At 49.7% G+C, this 20,242-nt stretch overlaps 1 protein-coding gene across 3 annotated transcripts in view; it reads left to right on the top strand.

Moving 5' to 3' along the window:
* Positions 1-20,242, top strand: part of ARHGEF2 (Rho/Rac guanine nucleotide exchange factor 2) — a 118,232-nt gene that overhangs the window by 41,411 nt on the left and 56,579 nt on the right. Inside the window, exon 1 of one of the 3 annotated variants that reach the window (XM_050930662.1) lies at positions 18,497-18,664. The exons of the other annotated variants lie outside the window; for them this stretch is intronic. Coding sequence (XP_050786619.1) covers positions 18,602-18,664 — 63 coding nt within the window. The 5' untranslated portion in view covers positions 18,497-18,601. Of the gene's footprint in view, positions 1-18,496; positions 18,665-20,242 lie in introns of those variants that run through there. 3 annotated transcript variants of the gene reach the window in all.

The raw sequence follows: 20,242 nt of genomic DNA, 5'->3' as shown, positions 1-20,242 counted from the left end.
CGGCAGGCCTGGTGAGGGGTTCTCTTTAACCTGAGGTTTTCTGAAGTATTTTGAGAGAGGGAGCATGAGTGGTGGACACGCAAGCAGAGAATGGAGCTGAAGACGGGGAGACTACTGCTAGGCAAACAGAAGAGGCTGGCATAAAACAGCTCCTCCACCAGTCGGACCCTTTGTGCTGGAGGAAGGATGGGTCAGAGGTTACACTGACCGCGTGCGACATGTGGGAGCTGGGCACAATTCCCGGCTCCAACATGGCCCTTATCTTGGGCAAGTCGTGGAGGGCGACCTTTCCCAAAGTGCTTTAATGACTTGGGAGCTGACTGTGGTTAGACTGTGTCAGGGCCAGAGACACTCTCACTGATTGTACAGCTCCTAGCACAGCGGGGCCTGCAGCTAGGTTGGGGTCTGCCTAGCTGTCCTCTTCCTCAGTGCCCGTTCAATGGATAAACAAACCACTGCAACCAATTCACCAGTGCCGAGCTCGCTCTTGAGAGAGTCTGGCCTTTCAGAGCTGGAGGGATGACAGGTTGGTACAAGGAGGAGGGAGAAGAATTGTTCTCCTTAACCTCTGAGGACAGGACAAGAAGCAATGGGCTTAAGTTGCAGCAAGGGAGATTTAGGCTGGACATTAGGAAAAACTTCCTAACTGTCAGGGTTTTTAAGCACTGGGATAAATTGCCTAGGGAGGTTGTGGAATCTCCATCATTGGGGATTTTTAAGAGCAGGTTAGACAAACACCAGTCAATGATGGTTTAGGTCAGGGATAGGTAACCTATTGCACGTGTGCCAAAGGCAGCACGCAAGCAGATTCTCAATGGCACTCACACTGCCCGGGTCCTGGCCAGTGGCATAGTCAGGTGGAGGGAAGAGGGGGAGCGGGGAAGGCATCACCCACCGTGGTACTTTTACTAACGGGGCAGCGCTCCGGGTTTTTGGCGGCACCTCAGCGGCGGGACCTTCACTCGCTCTGCAGGTCTTCGGCAGCATTTCGGCGATGAAGCTTCAGTGCCACCGAAGACCCAGAGCGAGTGAAGGTCCCACTGCCAAGGTGCCACCGAAGACACCCGGAGTGAGTGAAGGTCCCGCCGCCGAAGACTCGGAGTGCCACCATGTCAGTAAAAGTGCCGCAGTGGTGGCGCCTTTTTTTTTTCTGCTCCCGGGTGAGTAAAATTTAAAAAGCGCCAGTTGTGCTCTGTGGGGGAGCGGCCGCTGCCCTGCTCTCCCCCTAGCTACGCTACTGGTCCTGGCCACTGGTCCGGGGGGCTCTGCATTTTAATTTAATTTTAAATGAAGCTTCTTAAACGTTTTAAAAACCTTGTTTACTTTATATACCAATAGTTTAGTTATATATTATAGACTTATGGAAAGAGACCACCTAAAAACGTTAACATGTATTACTGGCACGCGAAACCTTAAATTAAGTGAATGAAGACTCAGCACAGCACTTCTGGAAGGTTGCCGAGCCCTGGTCTAGATAATACTTAGTCCTGCAAGGAGTGCAGGGGACCGGACTAGCTGACCTCTCGAGGTCTCTTCCAGTCCTATGAGTCTATGAGCTAATCAAAGATGGACCAATAAGTAGAACACCGGCTGCCCAGTCCTCTGCATGGCTCTGAGGAATGAAGACGCCTGATCCAGAGGCCCATGTATGGCCATCCTTGGAGGAGGTCGGTGAGTCAGTGGAATGTCTCGTGTGGGCCCAGCAGCCCCTCAGTGGGTTTGAATCCAGCTAAAAAGAGATGCCGAGGACGGATTTCCTAATGAGTTGGCAGCTTGCCGCCTGGACAAGCCCTGTCTCCCTGGGGTTAGAGCAGCAAACAGGGGTGCGGGTAGCATTGAGCGGGTTTTTCACAGCAGTGCTGAGAGCAGAGCCCTGTTGTGCTAGGTGTGGTACAAATACAGGGTAGGAGACAGCAGAATCTGGTAGCATCACGCCTTGGGGAGCCACAGCACTAATGGTCTATGGCAGGGGGGAGAGGGGGTTCCTAGATTCCTCAGGCCTTGGGGGTTTGCTGCTGGTGCTTGGCAGACACCCCTAGGATCTCATCAAATCCCAGCCACTCTACACCTTATACACAGAGCCGATTCTTTTTATGAGAGAGAACTAGGATGCAATGGGGTATTGGTACCAAGCAATGCCAACGAGCTCTCATCTGTGCCATGGAGGGGCACTCAGGGGTGCCAGCCAAGCCCAGAAAGTACTTGTGAAGAGGACGAGCCCTCGGCTCTGCAGGCTTGGGGCCCGGATTCTGCCATTTAAACCTGGTCTTCCCCTCCCTTCCCCAGGGAGCTGCTGTTCTTAACCCTCTTCGCCAGGGCTCTAGCCTCTGAAAAGGAAACTAACCTAGACAGACCCCCCACGGCCACTTCCCCTTCTCCCTATAAGGGGCCACTTCCTGGCACGTGACCTCCCATCAGCTCCACTGTAGGGGTTTTCCACTGATGGCAGATCTTACCGGACACCAGTCTCATCCAGGGCCTCTGGAACAACAAGCCGCCCGTCCATGTGTTAATCTGACGTGCCGGGGTTTTCTCTGCAGGGTGCGGGTACCGGCTTTTCTGTTGCTATTTTCCCTTGAACTATTATTAGTGGTATGATGGCAGCACTTGGAGCTCCCACCCGAGATCACAGCCCCGCTGTGCTAGGTGCTGGACGTATACGTAGTGAGAGATCCTGTTCCAAAGAGTTTAAATAGACTGGACGAAGTGTAAGGGGAAACTGAGGCACAGAGGACAGCAGCTTGCTCAGGGGCAATAGCAAAGCCAGGATTAGACCTGCTGTCTCCTGCATCATAGTTTGGTGCTCTGACCACTAGCACACACTGCCTTCCCTCATTAGCTGGGGCCACATATGGATGTGGGAATGACAGCAGGTTGCTAGGTGCTCCTAAGGAAACCATTCCCCCCTCCGTTAGCACTGACCAGGAGACCACACTCCCCAAGAAAATAAAACACTGTAGTAGGACCCCCTAACTTCACAGCCATGCCATGGCAATCAGACTAGGAAATATGCTTTAATTATGGAAATTAATTATAATCGCTGTGAGGCAGGAACAGTCTCTTTGTTTGGTGTTTGTCCAGGTGGCCTGGGCCATGAAATGGGCTCCTAGTTGCTAGCATCCTACACCTCATAAGAATCTTAAGAATGCTGTAGTACTTTGAGTTTGAATGGTTTAATCGAGATTAGGGAATGACCCAAGCAAGAACGAACAAATGTCAAGTCTCTCTGATTGAGAACACAGCATGCGCAACTCCCTAACATGCTGCCTCCCGATGCAGCTGCTGGCCCTGCACAGACAGCCTTCAATATTTAAAGGCTCAGAACAAAGAGGTAGCAATTACCCAGCTCTGCATACCACAGAGAAGGCTAAATGGGTCTTTTTCCATCTCAGGGTCCTCCACCTTGCCTGGCTGCCTTTCGTAAGGGGAGTCCTGAGAGGCTGCTTGGTAAACATAAGGACAGATTGTTTTTAGGAAGCCCAGGGACTGTTTAACCCTCTTGTATTCCCTGCGCACTGGCCCAGGAGCAGAGGCAGCATCGCCTGGGTAAAAGATGCTGCAGATCCCACAGAGCAAATTTCTGTCCTCCACGCACTCCTGCCACGAACAGCAGCAGTTCCACCTCCATGGTCTGGGGGCAGTTCTCAGTTCATTAGTGCAAAGTGGGCTGGGGAGAGTGGGAGGTGGGATTGAAACCCTCCCCACCCAGCTCATTGCAGCTCAGGTGCATCTTCACTACGGAGTTTGCCTGGATGGGAGCAGCCAGGCTGCAAAGCCTTGTCCAGGTTCCTGCATCCTCACCGCTGCTGCTGTGTGTTGCTGGGACTTCTGGGGGCCCATCCCCTGGTTCTCTGGACTGCAGTGAGTGGAGCTGCTCTGTGATTTGTTCCCTGTGAAAAGTGGGCAGACTCACCTGTAATGGATGCAGAGGGAAGCTGTGGGAAGGCACTGGAGGAGTAATGACACCTGTGGGGTTTAGCCTAGGTCCACACTACAGAGCGAAAGTCTCTAACCCCAACTAGCCCAGGATTGGATCCAGCACTAAACTCAGGTCAGAGGCTTTGGCTGGAGGGAGTTAGGGGCAACAGCTAATGCTGCAGCAGACACACTTATAGAGGATATTAGATTTTCTACAGCGGTTGCCCAAATTCTTGCACTTTGCCGCAAACTGGGTGTGACCCAGTGTCTTGACACCATCTACTCCAGAGGAAGCTGTAAACGTGGGATGAGCCTTTGTCCTACAGCTGGCTGCAAAGCGGGTAGCAGCGTTCCTGGCAGGAATGGTGTTTTCCCCTCTCAGCTCGGATGGTAGCATGCCCACGCTTGGCACACCAGCCGCGTGTCGTCATCCTGGTGCGAGAGAGGGATTGGATTTGTTTCTTGGCTACTGGATTTCATTAAAATGCCCTCGGCAGTGAGCCAGCGCTCCCCCTCCATCCCCCAAAGGGCTCATTTGGTGCTAGCATTGGCAGCTGCTGCTAACAAAGCAGTGGGCTGTCTAAAGATGAAGTGGTTAATTAATTGAGAGAGTCGGTAGCTCCTATGAGCACTTGGGGTTTGGCCTTAGAGATGTCTTCTCTGTGTGGGTAGCTGGTAAAGATCAGGAGGCCCCTCTCCCAGGTAAAGCTAAGGTGGCTGCTTGCTTATTTCTTTCATATGCTTCAATAAATAGCTTATTTTAGAGCCCCTTCTTTATACACCTCTCCTTGGGCCTTGTTCCTTTCTATTTGCCTCATCTCTCTCTGCTTGCACACGTAATCAGCAGCCCTGTCCACCTCTTATTTCTTTCCCAACTGAAGCTCAAAAACCTCTCCTTGCTTGCTGTTAGGTTCTTGATTTCTCTCATGCCTTCTGCTGCTTCTGTTTATCTCTCATCACCATCTATGGCATTTGTTTGGACTTGCTAACAAAGGACACTGCAAATTAAACTGTTCTGTTCTCTGGAAGCTTAGCATAAATAAAATAGCAACTTCAGGGGAGGCTGTGTGTTCTAGTGGTTAGAGTGCTGGAATGGCTGTCAGGAGCTGGGCTGTACTGCTGGCTCATTCCCCCCTGCCTTTCTTTGCCTCACTTTCCCTATCTGTAAAATGAGGATAATAATACTGACCTCTGTTGTAAAGCACTTTGAGCTCTACTGATTTATTGTTTGTTTTTTTTAGAAATATACCAGGCCACAAAAATGACACAGGCCTTATCTATGCACAGTTTATCTCAATTTTTAAATTATATCTTAATGTTTAAATATTCCTATTAGTTACAATTCAGACGTAACAATTCAAATCCCAGTTACGTATTGGTATCTTAATTTAGTGAACCAGGATAAACCTGACTGCATTTGGCTTAATTTGGTGTAAGTGCCCACATAAGGGGATTTGCACCTGTTTAAATCAGTTTAGCTAAGTCAATGCAACTGTGGCATATAGCCAAGGTGTGAGGGTTCTGATCTGGCAGGTGTTTGTGTGTCAGTAATTCAATGGGACCCACTACTCTGGGGGAAGTTACTTGTGTGTCTGCAGGATCGGGGTCTAACTCAGCCGGTTGGGTGACCCAAACACTGCCTAAAGGAAGGACTGGACTGTTTCCATTTCTAGGCGGTGCAGCCCGTGTTAAATCTCAGCTTACAGGGAACGGACATTCTGTTGCTGGGATCTCATTAAGCAATGGTGTCCACCGCTGGGATGGATGGGGGTGGAGGAGTGGGGAGCAGCACTGGTTCCTATGGTGAAAAGAAGAGGAAACTCGATCTCCTGAGTCCTGTTGACTTGAAGGCAGGGCGCCTAGCACTCAGGTGCCCTTGTTCCTCTGGGGCTGCTTTTCAGGTTCAGCAGGTTCTGAGATGGAAGATGCTGTTTCTGGTGACGGTGACCAAATGTCCCATTCAAACCCACTTATTCCTTCCCAGGTCTCCATTGGTTATAGGCAAGATTACCCGTCTCCGGCAACTTGTATTTCAGGCCTCAGCTCCTTTACCCCAAAATCCCCCAAGTATTGCTTGAAGTATCTTATCCCCATTCCAGAGCAAGGCAAACTGAGGCAGGGAGAGGTGTGATGACACACCCAAGCTCCCAGAATAAGGTGGTGACTGAGCTGGGAGTGGGACCCAGGAGTCCTGAGTCCCAGCCCCTCTCCTCCTAATCTAATTACTTGACATACTGCATGGCTAGTGCCTGGGCTATAGAAGAGATGGGTGAAGCCCAGCCCAAAAGAGGAGCCGCTGGAAAGAGGGAAATTGAGTTGGCCAAAGTCAGCAAGTATCAGAGGGGTAGCCCTGTTAGTCTGGATCTGTAAAAGCAGCAAAGAATCCTGTGGCACCTTATAGACTAACAGACGTTTTGGAGCATTGCATCTGACGAAGTGGGTATTCACCCACGAAAGCTCATGCTCCAGAACGTCTCTTAGTCTATAAGGTGCCACAGGATTCTTTGCTCCAAAGTCAGCAGTAAAGTCTAATTCCCAGTCCTCTTCTCTAACCACTGGGCATGTGGATGCCTGTTAAGTTACACAGGCTACTGCTTTCACTGGACTCCCTTGCACAGCCCCGGAAGCTGGGTTGACTACCCTCCGGCAAAGTGCGGGCAGGTCCCACTGCGAACGGGCTGATTGGGTGAAAGCACATTGAGGAAAGGAGAGAGAGAGAGTGTGTGTCCATCTGTCCAACCTTACGGCGGGGTCTTGCTGCTCCCTTAGATAAAGAGGGGAGAGTAAATCCGTCCTCCAGCAACCAGACTGCACAGGACAGATGGCTAACTAGCCCTTTGCTTTTAAAAGTTTCCTTCTGAATCCCTTTCCTTCATTGTGGCCTAGTGGATAGTGCACCAGGCTGGGACTAAGGAGACCTGGGTTCTATTCCTGGGTTTGCTGCTGGGTGACCTCTGGTAAGTAATGTTGCCCCATCTGTAAAGTGGGGCTAATTGTACTGCCTTCCTCTGGAAAGCACTTGGAGATCTATGGATGGGGTGGTGTTATCTGTTTGAATGAGTGTAGCTGCTAGAGTTCCCCCTGAGACCCGGTGCTGCCCAGACATGTGTAGCAAGACGGATCTTTCCCCTAGAGCTTCTGCTCTGCACAGGGACAGGGAGTCTTTATTAATTCCCCATGTTATAGATGGGGAAACTGAGGCACAGAGCGGGGTCATGACTTGCCAGGGGTCTCTCACAGAGTCAATGGCAGATCCAGGAATAGAACCTAGCTTTCTTGGGGGCCACCCCAGCGTCCTCCCCACTGCGCCAGGGTGGGAGGGGGAATGGATGCTGAGAGGTACTTGTCCAAGGTGAGACAGCCGGGGTCTCCCACTGGGCCATGCAGCCCCTTTAAACTTCCAGCTTTACTCCAGCTGCTCCTGTGTGATTTGGGAAATAATCCTTCTCTGTTAACTCGCTAGAGGAAACTCCTATTGGCCTGACCTCACAGGGGTGGGGGAGAGCGGAAGGTAAATCTTTTATTAGCTCTCTTGCTGGGAAAGTGCCCCCTCTCCCCCGTTCAGAACAGAGGCCCGAGTGAGAACATTGCTGCTCTTGTCTAAACACTCATGTTTTTCTTCTGCGTCCAACCCGTTGCATTTTCCGGCCTGTCTTGTGGGGCAGAATGAATTTATTTTGTGTTGGGAGTTTTGTTTGTATAGAGTCCTGCCCTGAGGGGCGCTCTCTGTATATACACTCCACTCAGGAGCACTATATAATTCCTGGCTTGGTACAGAGTATCTTTAGTAGCGGTGGTATGTTTTAGCAGTGACTCATTAAGCCGTGTACCGCTGGCTTTTCCCTTTATGTGCACATGGCCTCGCCTTGGGTTCACTTAGACACTGGGTAGTGTGGAATGTTACCATGCCTTTAAAATTTTATTTTAAAAGCACTTTATTGGCTTACGATCTAACCTGTCCAATTTCTCTGCCCTGATCTCTTCCCCCCCGCCCTCCCAGGCATGATGATTGCTTTATTGTGTAGTTGGGAGAAAGAAAAAGCTCCCATGCAAAATCCGACTTTGTAGATTTAGAGGCTGCTGACTGCTGACAATGGATGTCATTTGTTAGAGCAGGAGTTACTGCGTGTTAGCATTGGGGAGCGGGGAGGGAGGCTGGTTTTAGTGGATCTGACGCTGCCCTGGCATTCAGGAGATGTAGCTTCAAGTCTCTGCCTGCCGAACTCGCTGGACTGAGTGAAATCTGCAGGCCTGTGTTAGATATATTTTAAAGCCAGAAGGGACCATTGTGATCACCCTTCCGCATAGCCCATGCCACAGAGATTTGCCAGGCAATTCCCGCAGGCTCGCCGACTAGCCGATCCCTTCTGGCCTTTAGACATATGAAGCAAGCCACAATTCATGGCCCCGATCCTGTGAAACCAGCATGTGCGCTGAGTTCCTGGGACTGCTCACAGGCTTGAAGCTGCAGAGAAGGTGCTCGTGTCACCAGTGGTCTGGTTTCGGGAAGGGGGCTGGAAAAGAAGCTGGGGCTAGGTGAGATAGAAAACAGAGAGCAGAGGCAGTGGTACAAAGACAGAAGGTTCCAGCTCCCTGGATTTCTATAAATAACCATTTGGGATAAAGCAAGGCTGCTCTGAAGTTATTGTTTCATCTCTCAGGATGGCTCTAGGGAATGTTTCTGTTGTTCACTGAGGAGCTGATCATAAAAGCATTGAAGCCACTGGCAGCCTTTCCACTGGTTCCCAGTATGGCCAGCCTCAAGCATTGGTTAAAAAAATCATGAGTGGGGCCTACAAGCAATGAAATAAAAAAAAAATATTGGGGATTCTTTTCATTAGTTTTCTGGCTTATGATGTGGGGGAGTTTGTTTTGTCTTGTCTTTTCCCAAGAAGTTTTGAGGACTAGAAGCTTGCTTTTTTTCTTTTAAATCAGAGTTGAGATTCCTATAGACTCACATGACTCCAGCAGCTGGGGCTTTAAGAAGAAACATTAATTCTGTCACATGGTTTGTGATTAAACTCATGAGCGTTGGCAGCGGGGGGGGGGGAGGGTGGAGGGGCTTTTGGCTCAGGCTCTGTATCTCTTAAAATGTACCTGTTTTTCTTTCTTTGAATGTAACATAGAGCTTGACTTCAAATGTACAAACCCACTGGGACTGTGTTCCTCAGAGGCTGCCCCTCTCTCTATTGGTTGGTCACGTGGGCAGAGCTATGTCCCGTTACACTGGTGTCAGACCAGTGCAGTTATTCTGGATTTACGGTGGTGTAAATCGGCACCGTCTGGCCCTGGGTACCCAATTAACTGACTGCACAGGCCTGGATTTCTGTTGGGGTCTGATCCTTAAATGGTGGCTACTTCTGCTCCTGTCTTCCCTGAGATTTGCTGTAATGAGTTTAGGCACCTGCCTTTGATTAGAGAATGCTCATTTGGATGAAGGCCAGAGTCTAATCCCTCTGAAATCCTCAACTGACCCTTCTCTGCACCTTTCATCTTTTCCCCAAAACTCTTTCATCTTAGTCTATTAATCTGGATTCTTCCCCACTCCTCCTGCAAATAAAGCAAGCGCCACTCCCTTGTATTTCAGATTATATTGCAGGTTTAAAAGTAAAATTGCTGTTGAAGTAGATTTAAAGAAAACACCAACAACCTAATTTCTAAATGAGAAGAGCTCTGTGCAGCTAGAAGGCTTGTCCTTTTCCCCTACAGAAGCTGGTCCAAGAAAAGACATTACCTTACCCACCACCTCTCTAATTTCTAAATGTCCATCTTCACCTACACTTGGTATTTATCTGCCTTTCAAAAGGAATATTTTTCTAGTGGTTACAGCCTGAGATTTGCCATCAGGACACCTGAGTTCTATTTCCGGCTCTGCACCTGGCACTCTGTGTGAAAGATGTCAAATTATTTAACTGCTCTGTGCCTCAGTTTCCACACACGTGAAATGGAGTTGTTAAAAACTTTCTCACCTTTTGTAATCATTTGATGAAAGGTGCCACATAGTATTGTGTGGATATCAAAGCACTTTATAAACTGTAGTTAATCTTCATGATAGCCCTGGTTAGGTAGGTAATGTGTTATCCCACTCATTTAGAGTGGGAAAATTGAGGCAGAATGAAGTGATTATCTATGGTCATGTGATAAATTGGTTGCTGCATCCGAAATAGAATGGAGAAGCCCCAATGGCAGTCATTTACCCTGCCATCCCAGAGCTGGGAAGAGAACCCAGGAGTCCTGGCTCCCCATCCATCGTCAGCTGGAATTGCTAGACTGCACTCTCTTTGATAGAACTTATGTTTCTGTCTGCTGATTTCTAATCTTTAAAAAGATAACACCCCACCCCCATGTGCAATGCGCTCTGCGATCTGCAGGGAAACAAGTGACATTATCTACAGCGGTTGCCCAAATGCTTGCACTTCGCAGCAAACTGAGCAAAGAGTCGTTGTCTTTCGCTCTTCCTTAAAGAGAAGTTAACAGCCCTCCCATAATTATTAATGTGAAGTATCAGCCTCGTCTTAATATTCACTTTGCTGCAAACCGGCTCTGCAGATTTTACACATGAATGATGCAAAACTGGAACGGATCCAGTGCCTCTGTCTTCCCCCCATCCCCAGCTCTCTTGTCATGGCAGAGAGCTGCTTTGCTGATTCCTAAAGCATTGCCTTACTTCCCCTCCTTTAGCTTACAAGCAATGAGTAACCATGCTGAGAAAAACTTCTGTCTCTGGCTTTTGTCATGCTTTTTAATGATTGTTTAGCTTCCTGCTTATGCAGAATCTACCAAGCAGGCAATTAATCAGAAGCCGTATTAACTAGTGCTAGCCACCCTTGGGCTGCCAAACGGGAGGTAGTGTTTCCTAAGGGTTAGAGCAAGGGTGGTCTGGGAGTCAGGACTCCTGGGTTCTATTCTTAGCTGTGCCATTGACTCGGTTTGCAATGTAGGGTGAGGACGGTATCCTCTGTTGAGCCTTGTCTTCCCTAGAAATGAGGTTAGCTTGACATGACTCTAGCTACACTAACAGCAGAGACAAGCAGTGTCTCACCTCGACAGCTGATTGCAGGTCATCTTGTTTTGATCAGGGTACCCACAACCAGCCGACATGATGTTAAACATGATGTTCTCAGTCTGTGCAGAGTCACGTTGCCTAGCACGACTTGTCTGGGGCCACATTCTCAGAGTTAATTTTGTTGTGGCGGTAACCCCAATGTGCCTCAGTTGCCCTGTAAACCTGACGCTGCTCGCTAGCTCGTGCTGGGAGGCTCTCCCGAATGGCACGCGATGCGCTTTGATATCGATCATGCATAGTCTAGCTTCCTTCTGTCACTGACAAGCTCCCCATCCCTCTTTCCTGCGTTACTGACCCGAAGCATTCAAAAATTCTGATCTTAAATACAAGGGTTTTTTTTGTCTTTAGGGTCACATTTTCAAGCTTTTCTCGAGACCTTTATTCATTTCATTATGTTTTAAATTAGGGGTCGGCAGCCTTTCAGAAGTGCTGTGCTGAGTCTTCATTTAGTCACTCTAATTTAAGGTTTCACGTGCCAGTCATACATTTTAACATTTTTAGAAGGTCTCTTTCTCTAAGTCTATAATATATAACTAAACTATTGTATGTAAAGTAAATAAGGTTTTTAAAATGTTTAAGAAGCTTCATTTAAAATTAAATTAAAATGCAGAGCCCCCCGGACCGGTGGCCAGGACCCGGGCAGTGTGAGTGCCACTGAAAATCAGCTCGTGTGCCGCCTTCGGCACCCATGCCATAGGTTGCCTACCCCTGTTCTAAATGAAAGCCCAGTTTCTTTCTCAACTCCAGGACCTGGGGCTCTAAGAAAATACACCCAATATCATGAAACTCATGGTAAAATGATACAAAGCTGGCAACAGTTAAACATGGCTTCTCTTCAGCTCCCAGCATAACCAGGGCCCTCCCCCTAGTCCTGTGAAAAGTTTTGTTTTAGTGTTGTGATCTCTGCAACACAAGACACGTCTATAGCTCCTACATAAACAGATTTTTCTTCTCAGATTTCTCCCCATCAGAATGGTGGATTGAGAAATAATCTTGTGTTTTGTTTTTTTTCTTTTCATGAAACGCTCTGGGCTGTAACAAATTGAGAGAACTCATGTGTTGAAGATTAAATGGATACTCATAATGTAGCTCCAAAGTGCCGTCTTGCTGAACAAGTGAAGCGCATTCTAGGTGATTGGGCTGGAGCATGGTGTGGTTTGGTATTTTTGTCTTCCTGTGAAATATTACGCATTGGCCACTGTCACATACACCCGACTTGATAAACCAGGGGTCTGATCCATGATGTCAGTTCCTAGGAGCTGGGCATGGATGTGGGGAAGTGAAGCAAACGCCTGTGGTGGGTTTTTTTTTTCTGTCCATCCCAATTTGGGATATAAATAGGGCCCTACCAAGTTCATGGTCCATTTTGGTCAATTTCAGTCATAGGATTTTTAAAATCATCAATTTTGTGATTTCAGATACTTAAATCTGAAATTTCATGGTGTTGTAACTGTAGAGGTCCTGACCCAAAAGGGGGTGGGTGTGTGTGTGGTGGTGGTGGGAGGTTTACAAGGTTATTGTAGGGGCATCAAGGTATTGCCACCCTTACTTCTGTGCTGTTGTTTTCAGAGCGGGGCCCTCAGCCAGCAACCACCGCTCTCCGGCCGTCCAGCTCTGAAGGCATCAGCGCAGAAGTAAGGGTGGCATGGGATGGTACTGACACCCTACTTGTGCGCTGCTGCTGGCAGGGCATCACCTTCAGAGCTGGGCGCCTGGCCAGCAGCTGCCGGTCTCCAACCACCCAACTCAGAAGGCAGCACAGAAGTAAGGTTGGCAATACCATGGCCCCTCTACAATAACCTTGCGACTTCTCCATGACCCCCTTTTGGGTCAGGACCCTCAGTTTGGGAAACACTGGGCTGTCTCTTGGAACATCACATCTAATAAGCTATCTAGTCTGGAAGCCTGTCTAACATGCCGAACTCCAACCCTGCGTCAGGATAAAGCAGGATCTTAGCAGATATCCCAATTCCGGCACTTTGCTCCCAGGAATATCATGGCATAGCTGGACAATCCTCTTCCAAGGTTGTATTCTGTTGGTAAACCGATTTGGGGCTGGTTGGGGATCTTGCAAATAACAAAGAGGTCAGTGACTGAGCTGCTAGAGGAGAAAATGACTTGGGGAATGTTTGACTCTGTACACCGCTCGCCACCACCCCCACCTCTGTCCACGCTGCTGTCTCTCTCAGATCTTGATCAATATGATCTGTTCTTTTCTTCCAAAACAGTGGTCTGCGTGTCTGGCAGGCTGCAGCAGGATGCGTGTGCCTCCTCTCTGTTTGTGTTCCAAGTATAATTATACTATGGAAGGCCCACTTAGCATCTCTGTAATTCTGGTGGTGGTTACACTATTGCTTATTTTGCAAGAGGAATGCCAAATCCCTTTGGGCCTGGAAAGTTCAGCTCTTGTTCCTAGGCAGGGCTGGCCAAATTCTTTGGAAGGAATAGTGCTCATGCATAAATCTAGCTGCTGCTTAAGGTGATATTGTTTGGGGACCGGATTCTTCCTGTTGTGTTGGGGTAACTGTTCCCATGTTTTGGCTGAGCTGGCAGGCTGAGTCATTTGATAAAGGAGGTGGTTTTTAGGGTTGTGTGTCTGTGTGGTGAAATAAACTTTAAAAGTCACCCTTCTTAAATCTTCCTCCTCCCTGCTGCTGTTGCTTACAATTGGCTTTTATCTTGCCTTTGTGGGATCACAAGATGTAAACGCTTCGCAGCAGGACCACCCGGGTCTAATGTTCTTGCAGAATATTTACTCTTTGTTGTGATGTTTAGAGGCAGACTGGGAGGATTTTGGTCACCTAAAGGGTGTTGATACGTGTCTCTAACGCATCTTTCCAGGGAAAGGAGCGTACAATAACAGTTTATTCTGTTTTAAGATAAGTAGGGAAGATCATCCACAGATCAGTGCAAAGGAGGCTTAGGAAAAAGCATGATGGACAAATGGTGGAGAACAGGGCATAATTCATCATTTTAAATTTTTCTAAGAAACTAATTCCCTTAGCCAGGGACTGTGTGTTTGTATAGGGGTCAGTTTAGAGAAAATAACATGTAAAACAAATTCCAGACATCTCGCAGGTAAAAGAAACCACGGTGCATTAGCTCAGCGGAGACCAGGCATTCCATGAGAGGTTGTTCCTGCTTGAATGCTAGAGCACAGGCCTGGGTTCCAAGGTTGCGAACCTCAAGCAATCAAATACCATGTTGGCCCGCTCAGAAATAATGAGACTGGCTTGAAAAGAAAAGAAAATGAAGAAATGTTGGGGTCCTTTTTATTTTCCTTCTGGTTTTCAAGCTTTTCTTTGCAGCCGTGAAGGCTAGAAATTAGGATAATACGGATTGACTTTGTAAAGTGCTTTGAGATCTACTGATGAAAAGTGTTGTACGATCCCTAGCTAGGGACATAAGAACGGCCATTCTGGGTCAGACCAAAGGTTCATCTAGCTCAGTGTCCTGTCTTCCGACAGTGGCCATTGCCAGGTGCCCCAGAGGGAATGAACAGAACAGGTGATCATCAAGTGATCCATCCTCTGTTGCCCATTTTGAGCTTCTGGCAAACAGAGGCTAGGGACACCATCTCTGTCCACCCTGGCTAATAGCCATTGATGGACCTGTCCTTCATGAATGTATCTAGTTCTTTTTTTAACCCTGTTATAGTCTTGGCCTTCAAAACATCCTCTGGCAAGGAGTTCCACAGGTTGAAAAAAAATACTTCCTTCTGTTTGTTTTTAAATCAGGTAAACAAAGGTATTTGTTTTTTAAGTGACAGTGGAGATTCTCACACACAGAAGAACCTCAGAGTTACGAACACGTCAGGAATGGAGGCTGGTTGTAACTCAGAACAAAATGTTATGGTTGTTCTTTCAAAAGTTTAATGGAACATTGACTTAATACAGCTTTGAAACTTTACTATGCAGAAGAAACATGTTCCTTTCACTTTATTTTTAGTAGTTTACATTTAACCTAGTACTGTATTTGCTGCCTCTCTCTTTGTCTCTGCTGCTGCCTGATTGTGTATTTCTGGTTCCAAAGGAGGGGTGTGGTTGACCAGTCAGTTTGTAACTCTGGTATTCATAATGCTGAAGTTCTGTTGTAATGACATGACTCCAGAAGATGGGGTACACTTTTTTTAAACAAAAAACCTCCTAATATCCCATGAGACTCACCAAAAAATCATGACAGTTAGCAGCACGGAGGTTCTAGAATTCCTGGGGTCCTTCCATCGCTCTCCAGCTGACCTTGCACAAGTCACTATGCCTCAGTTTACCCCATCTGTAAAAACGAGAATGGCAACACAGCAAAGTTTAAAAAATATTGCTTATAAAACGCGTTCTGGTCCTTTTACATGAAAAGTGGTTTTGATAGGCAAGGAGTTAATGGGTCTACCCAGCACAGGGAGTGAATCTCAAACAATATAATGTATGCAGTGGAAATTACCTCTCCAGGAACACAGCTCTGACCTTCCACTTCTAATAAGCTAGGAGGAATTCTGGAGCGGAGTCAATTGTACATTGGCATTGTCTAACTTTAAGATGGTTTCTCAGAAGCAATTACGTGGCTTCCTGTTTCTTTTCCAGAATCTATGAGACCTTAGATTTCCTTTTGTAAGAGATTCTGGGCCTTGATTCTAATGTACAGTAATAATAATACTTACACCTCAGAGTGCTTTGCAAAGGGGGTCAGTAGCATTAGCCCCCTTTTTACAGATGGGGAAACTGAGGCACAGAGCAAGGGCGTGACTTGTCCGACATCAGCCAGCAGGACTCTTTGTGCCGCTTGGGCTTTATGTAGGGGCCCTAGGCTGCTGCAGTTTAAAGGAGCTCCTTTATGTGAATTGGAATCAGGACCTCTGGTTTGTCAAGAGAAATGGGCCGGCCTGGGCAGAGAGACTCAGAGAAGTCTTTGTCTCTGTCAGTGGAAACACCAGGTGAGGTCATCCTGGCAGCTAATGAGGTTGTTAATCAGCCCACTGAGGATCCAGGTGAGCCCTGCCCTGTAGTCTGCAGCTGCAGGCTGTATTGATAGTCAGAAAGGAGTGGCAGCTCTGTGCCTTGCAATGCTGATAGCGATTAGAACAGGTGACTAGAGACAGGTGCTTTCTGTCTCTCTCTTTTTGGCTGCTTTCTTCTTGAATTAATTTATTTCTAGTGGATAGTGCACTGAACTGGGACATGGGAAGCCTGGATTTTATCCCTGGCTCTGACACTGGCCTGCTGTTTGACCTTGGGTGAGTCATTTCCCTGCTCTGTGCCTCAGTTTCTCCAGGGAACAGACTGTCTTTTGTGTGGTGTGTGTACAGAGGGATATGTTACACACATAGTGAGTTAATAGCTAAAGTGCCAGTAGGTGGCGATCAGGAACATCCTGGCTTTTCTAGGACCCAGAAAGCTTCCGGATGTGCATGGTGAATAGTTTGTGGTGGGCAGCTTTTGACACCTACGATGAGCCTTAATCTCTGTTGTTGCTAAACTAATAAAAATCACTCACTTAATGAGGTACCTGCTCTCTTCTGATCATGCTGCTAGAATGCAAGATGCCAAAGTGCCCTGCAAACCAGCCTCGCACCTCCTGTGAACTAGGTTTTGTTAGGTGGATCGGAAGCTCTTTGGGTGCAGGGACCATGTTTTAGTTCTGTATTGGTACAGTGCCTTGCACCATGGGGCCCTGCCTGCTCCATGATGGGGGTTCCTAGGTATTGCCATGATGTGAATCTTGTATACCCCATTTCACAGCTGGGGAAGCAGTTTGCTCTAAATTCACACAGCGCTGCGCAGAGGACCCAGGAGTCCTAACATGCCATGGGATCACACTGGTGCACCTATCCCCATGGCTGCAACTGGGACATCTCCTCCCATGTAGATAAAGCCTGAATGTGTATCCTCCTTTCCTGCCCCTTCCCTTATCACCCTCTGAGCACCGGCCATTATGGCAGCTTCCTAGGCTATTGTCCTGAGTGACTGTTGTCCCGCCAGGAAGCCCCTGCTGAGCAGTGAATCTCCATCCCCGCCCCCCCTACAGTGTGTATTGCAAGTTTCCCTTTGAACTCCATCAGCTGCTGATCTGCCCTTTGCTCCCAGTTTGCAATCCTCCCCCCACTCCCCCTTACCCAGTTATACCCCAAAAAAGCATGAGTGGTTATTCCAGGAGAGATCTTGGGCAGGTTTTTCTGCCTGCATCTGAAAATCCAGGGGCCTGTTTGAGATGTGTGCCCTGGCCAGGTTCCTGGTTTGTGTACATTTGCTGCTAGGCAAAGTATTTTTCCCCCTCTCTTCCTGTTGGGTGGTGGTAGCCAGCCATTGTGCTCCACCCCAGAAGAAGCTGCATTTCAGGCCAAAGTGAGAGGTGAACCATGAGCTCCTTATCCGTCTCTGCTATCTGAAGGCTGAGATTGCTAGTGCTTGTGCAGGTGCGTGCCATCTGAGCTGCTCTTAGGCTTGGCCCTCTCTCATTGTTTGAGGACACCTTGGCTCGTAAAATGTAACTTGGTCAATGAGTGACTGCTGGGGGTGGGGGAGCAGCCAGACCAGCGGATGCCAGTTAGGCTCCGTTCTGTTTGCAGGGGCTGCAGACTGGACTGGGTGCAGAGACTGGAAGCTGCTGTTTCAGTCCAGGTCTGGGTCTAAACTCCCCCAAGAGCTGGGGAGGGGGTTGGGTTATGTGTGAGGATGTTTGTTTTAAGCCCCTTTTTGAAGGCTTGAACCCCGGGAAGGGTAAGATCAGCCGTGCTTTTTGTCCGGCCCCAGCACCTTTGGCTTGGCAGTTCACAGCCCCAGCATCTCTGGACTTGCTGCATCAGTTATGCAAGTAAAACAAACTAGCTTGAGTCCCGGCACCTCTCTCCTGAGAGATGCAGCCCTGAACAAGGGAAGACCCCAGTATAAACAACAATGAGTAGCAGGGCTGCTCAGAGATGGGGGCAAGTGGGGCAATTTGCCCCAGGCCCTGGGCCCCGCAGGGGCCCCCACGAGAATATAGTATTCTGTAGTATTGCAACTTTTTTTTAATGGAAGAGGCCCCGAAATTGCTTTGCCCCAGGCCCCCTGAATCCTCTGGGCAGCCCTGCTAAGTACACAAACCACACAGGGTTGGATGTCTTCCTGGAGGCTTCATCACGTGACACAAACTTTCAAAGCTTAATCCTGAATTCCTAGAGATTCCAGGGCGGGTTGGCAGCCCCCAGCTCCCCCCTCCTGGCCCCACTCCCCTTGTAAAGCCCCGCTCGGAGTCTGTTTGCCCAGGGCAGAGGTCAGGGGCCGGGCTCCTCCCTCGCTCTCACAAAGATCAACTCAAGCGAGACAGTTTCGGTCGCTTCCCCCGCCCCGCGGCCCCTGACGGGGGATTCCCTCCCCAGCGGCTCCCCTGCCCCACTCACCCCTCCCCGCGTGGGAGGCTCAGCCTCTCCGGGGCCGCTCGGAGGTGGGTGGGCGCTGCCCCAGCCGGGCTCCGGAGAGGAGGAGACTGATTTGAATAAGCGAGCTGCGCTTCGAGCTCCGCGGCTCTTCGACTTCCTGCGCCGGAGCCGGGCTGAGGTCCCTGCTGCTAGCGCCGCCCGTCTGAACGCTCCGCTCCGGGGGCCAATCCCCCGCGGATCCGGATCCGGATCTGGGGCGCCGGACTATGTCTCGGATCGAATCGCTGGCCAGGACCAGGATTGACCGGACAAAGGACATCGCGTGGAAGGTCGGTGCCCCCCCCCCTTGGGGGGAAAAAGCAGCTCTGCAATATCTGGGGCGCGGGGTGGGGGGGTTTCTGGGAGGGACCATGGGGGGGTTGGGTCTGGGAGAGAGGGGGCAGCTGTTTGGGGCGGGGAGTCGGGTCTGGGAGGGGAAGGGGCAGCTGTTTGGGGCGCAGGGTGGGGGGAATCTTGGAGGGGAAGGGGCAGCTGTTTGGGGCGCAGGGTTGGGGGAATCTGGGAGGGGAAGGGGCAGCTGTTTGGGGCGCAGGGTGGGGGGATCGGGGAGGGGAAGGGGCAGCTGTTTGGGGCGCAGGGTGGGGGTTCTGGGGAGAAGGAGGTAGCTGTTCCCCTTTTAAGTCTAACTGCGCCCGATCTGAAAGTTGAATCCTTTATTTTAAGCTTTCCACCCGAAGCTTGAGGGGCTGAGGAGAAATGGGCTCTCTCTTCCCCCGCCCCCCGGGTTTCTGATCAATCTCTCCAGCATCGCCCCAAAGACCCCCTTCAGCACGCACCCAGATGGCATTCTGATTCCTGCCTTCAGCTCCGGAGGGAGTGGGGGTGATGGAGCGACACCCCCTATGCTGGGCTGACTAGCAGCTCGCCGGGGTCTCTCGGCCATTAGGGGAGCGGGGGAATCCCAAGTCCTGGGCAAGGAGAGAACTTTACTGGCGTGTGGAGAGAGACTGTCTGTCTCTGCGCTTTGTGGCTCAGCCGCTGTCTGGTCTGAGCTCTCCCTTCCCTCGTGGTGGGGGGGGGGGCAGTAATCTGTATCTGGAGGGGCCCTGTAGCTGGTTCCTATTAAGCAGGCATCTGCAAAACCACTTAGGCTGGGGAGATGGTGCCTGCAAAGGGGCTGGGCAACCCCAAAGACGGAGCGATTTTAACTTACCAAGTGTGTGTGGGGGGGGGGCCAGATCCATCAGCCGGGATCTGGATTCGGGAGGGGGGGGTCCCCGTTTGGACCTACGCACTTCGGGCTCGGGTGCTGGTTCCGAGCTGGGGGCGGGGAGGGAGGCCCATTTGAAAATCCCACCTTCATGGCCAGCGGTGATTTTGTGTATTTGAATTCCCCCACCCCCAGTCTACAATGTTCTACCGGTTCTTTTTGTCAAGAGGAATCTGGAGATTGAACTCTGGATCCTGCACCAGCCCCGTTGTATAGGGGAGAGCCCCGGGAGGCAGCAGCCACCCCATTGAATAGGGGAGAGCCCCGGGAGGCAGCAGCCACCCCACTGTATAGGGGAGAGCCCCAGGAAGCAGCGTAACTGTGTGGTGCGGTTGAGAGAGGGGATTTTTATACCCCCTTTTCCACCCACGCACCCACCCATCACTGCTTTCTTGTTGCTTCCCCCCTCCCACCTGTTTTTATACCCCAGGGGTGACACTGGAGCTGCTGCCACGTGGGGCTATTTATCGGCTCCGGCCAGGCACAATGAGGTGGTTTCCGTAGCCACCCAGCATGGTGGTTAAAATAGCGCTGAGCTTAAAATGCTGCTATTGTCCAGCCTTCCAGGGCCCCCTTTGCCAGCAGGCCTGGGGCTGCACAGGATGAAATCCAATCAGTCTGGTAGCCCTCTCTCCAC

Source organism: Gopherus flavomarginatus, chromosome 20, assembly GCF_025201925.1.
Source record: "Gopherus flavomarginatus isolate rGopFla2 chromosome 20, rGopFla2.mat.asm, whole genome shotgun sequence".
NCBI lineage: Eukaryota > Metazoa > Chordata > Testudines > Testudinidae > Gopherus > Gopherus flavomarginatus.
Note: the sequence above shows the minus strand (reverse complement) of the source record. Positions and strands in the feature narration are given on the sequence as shown.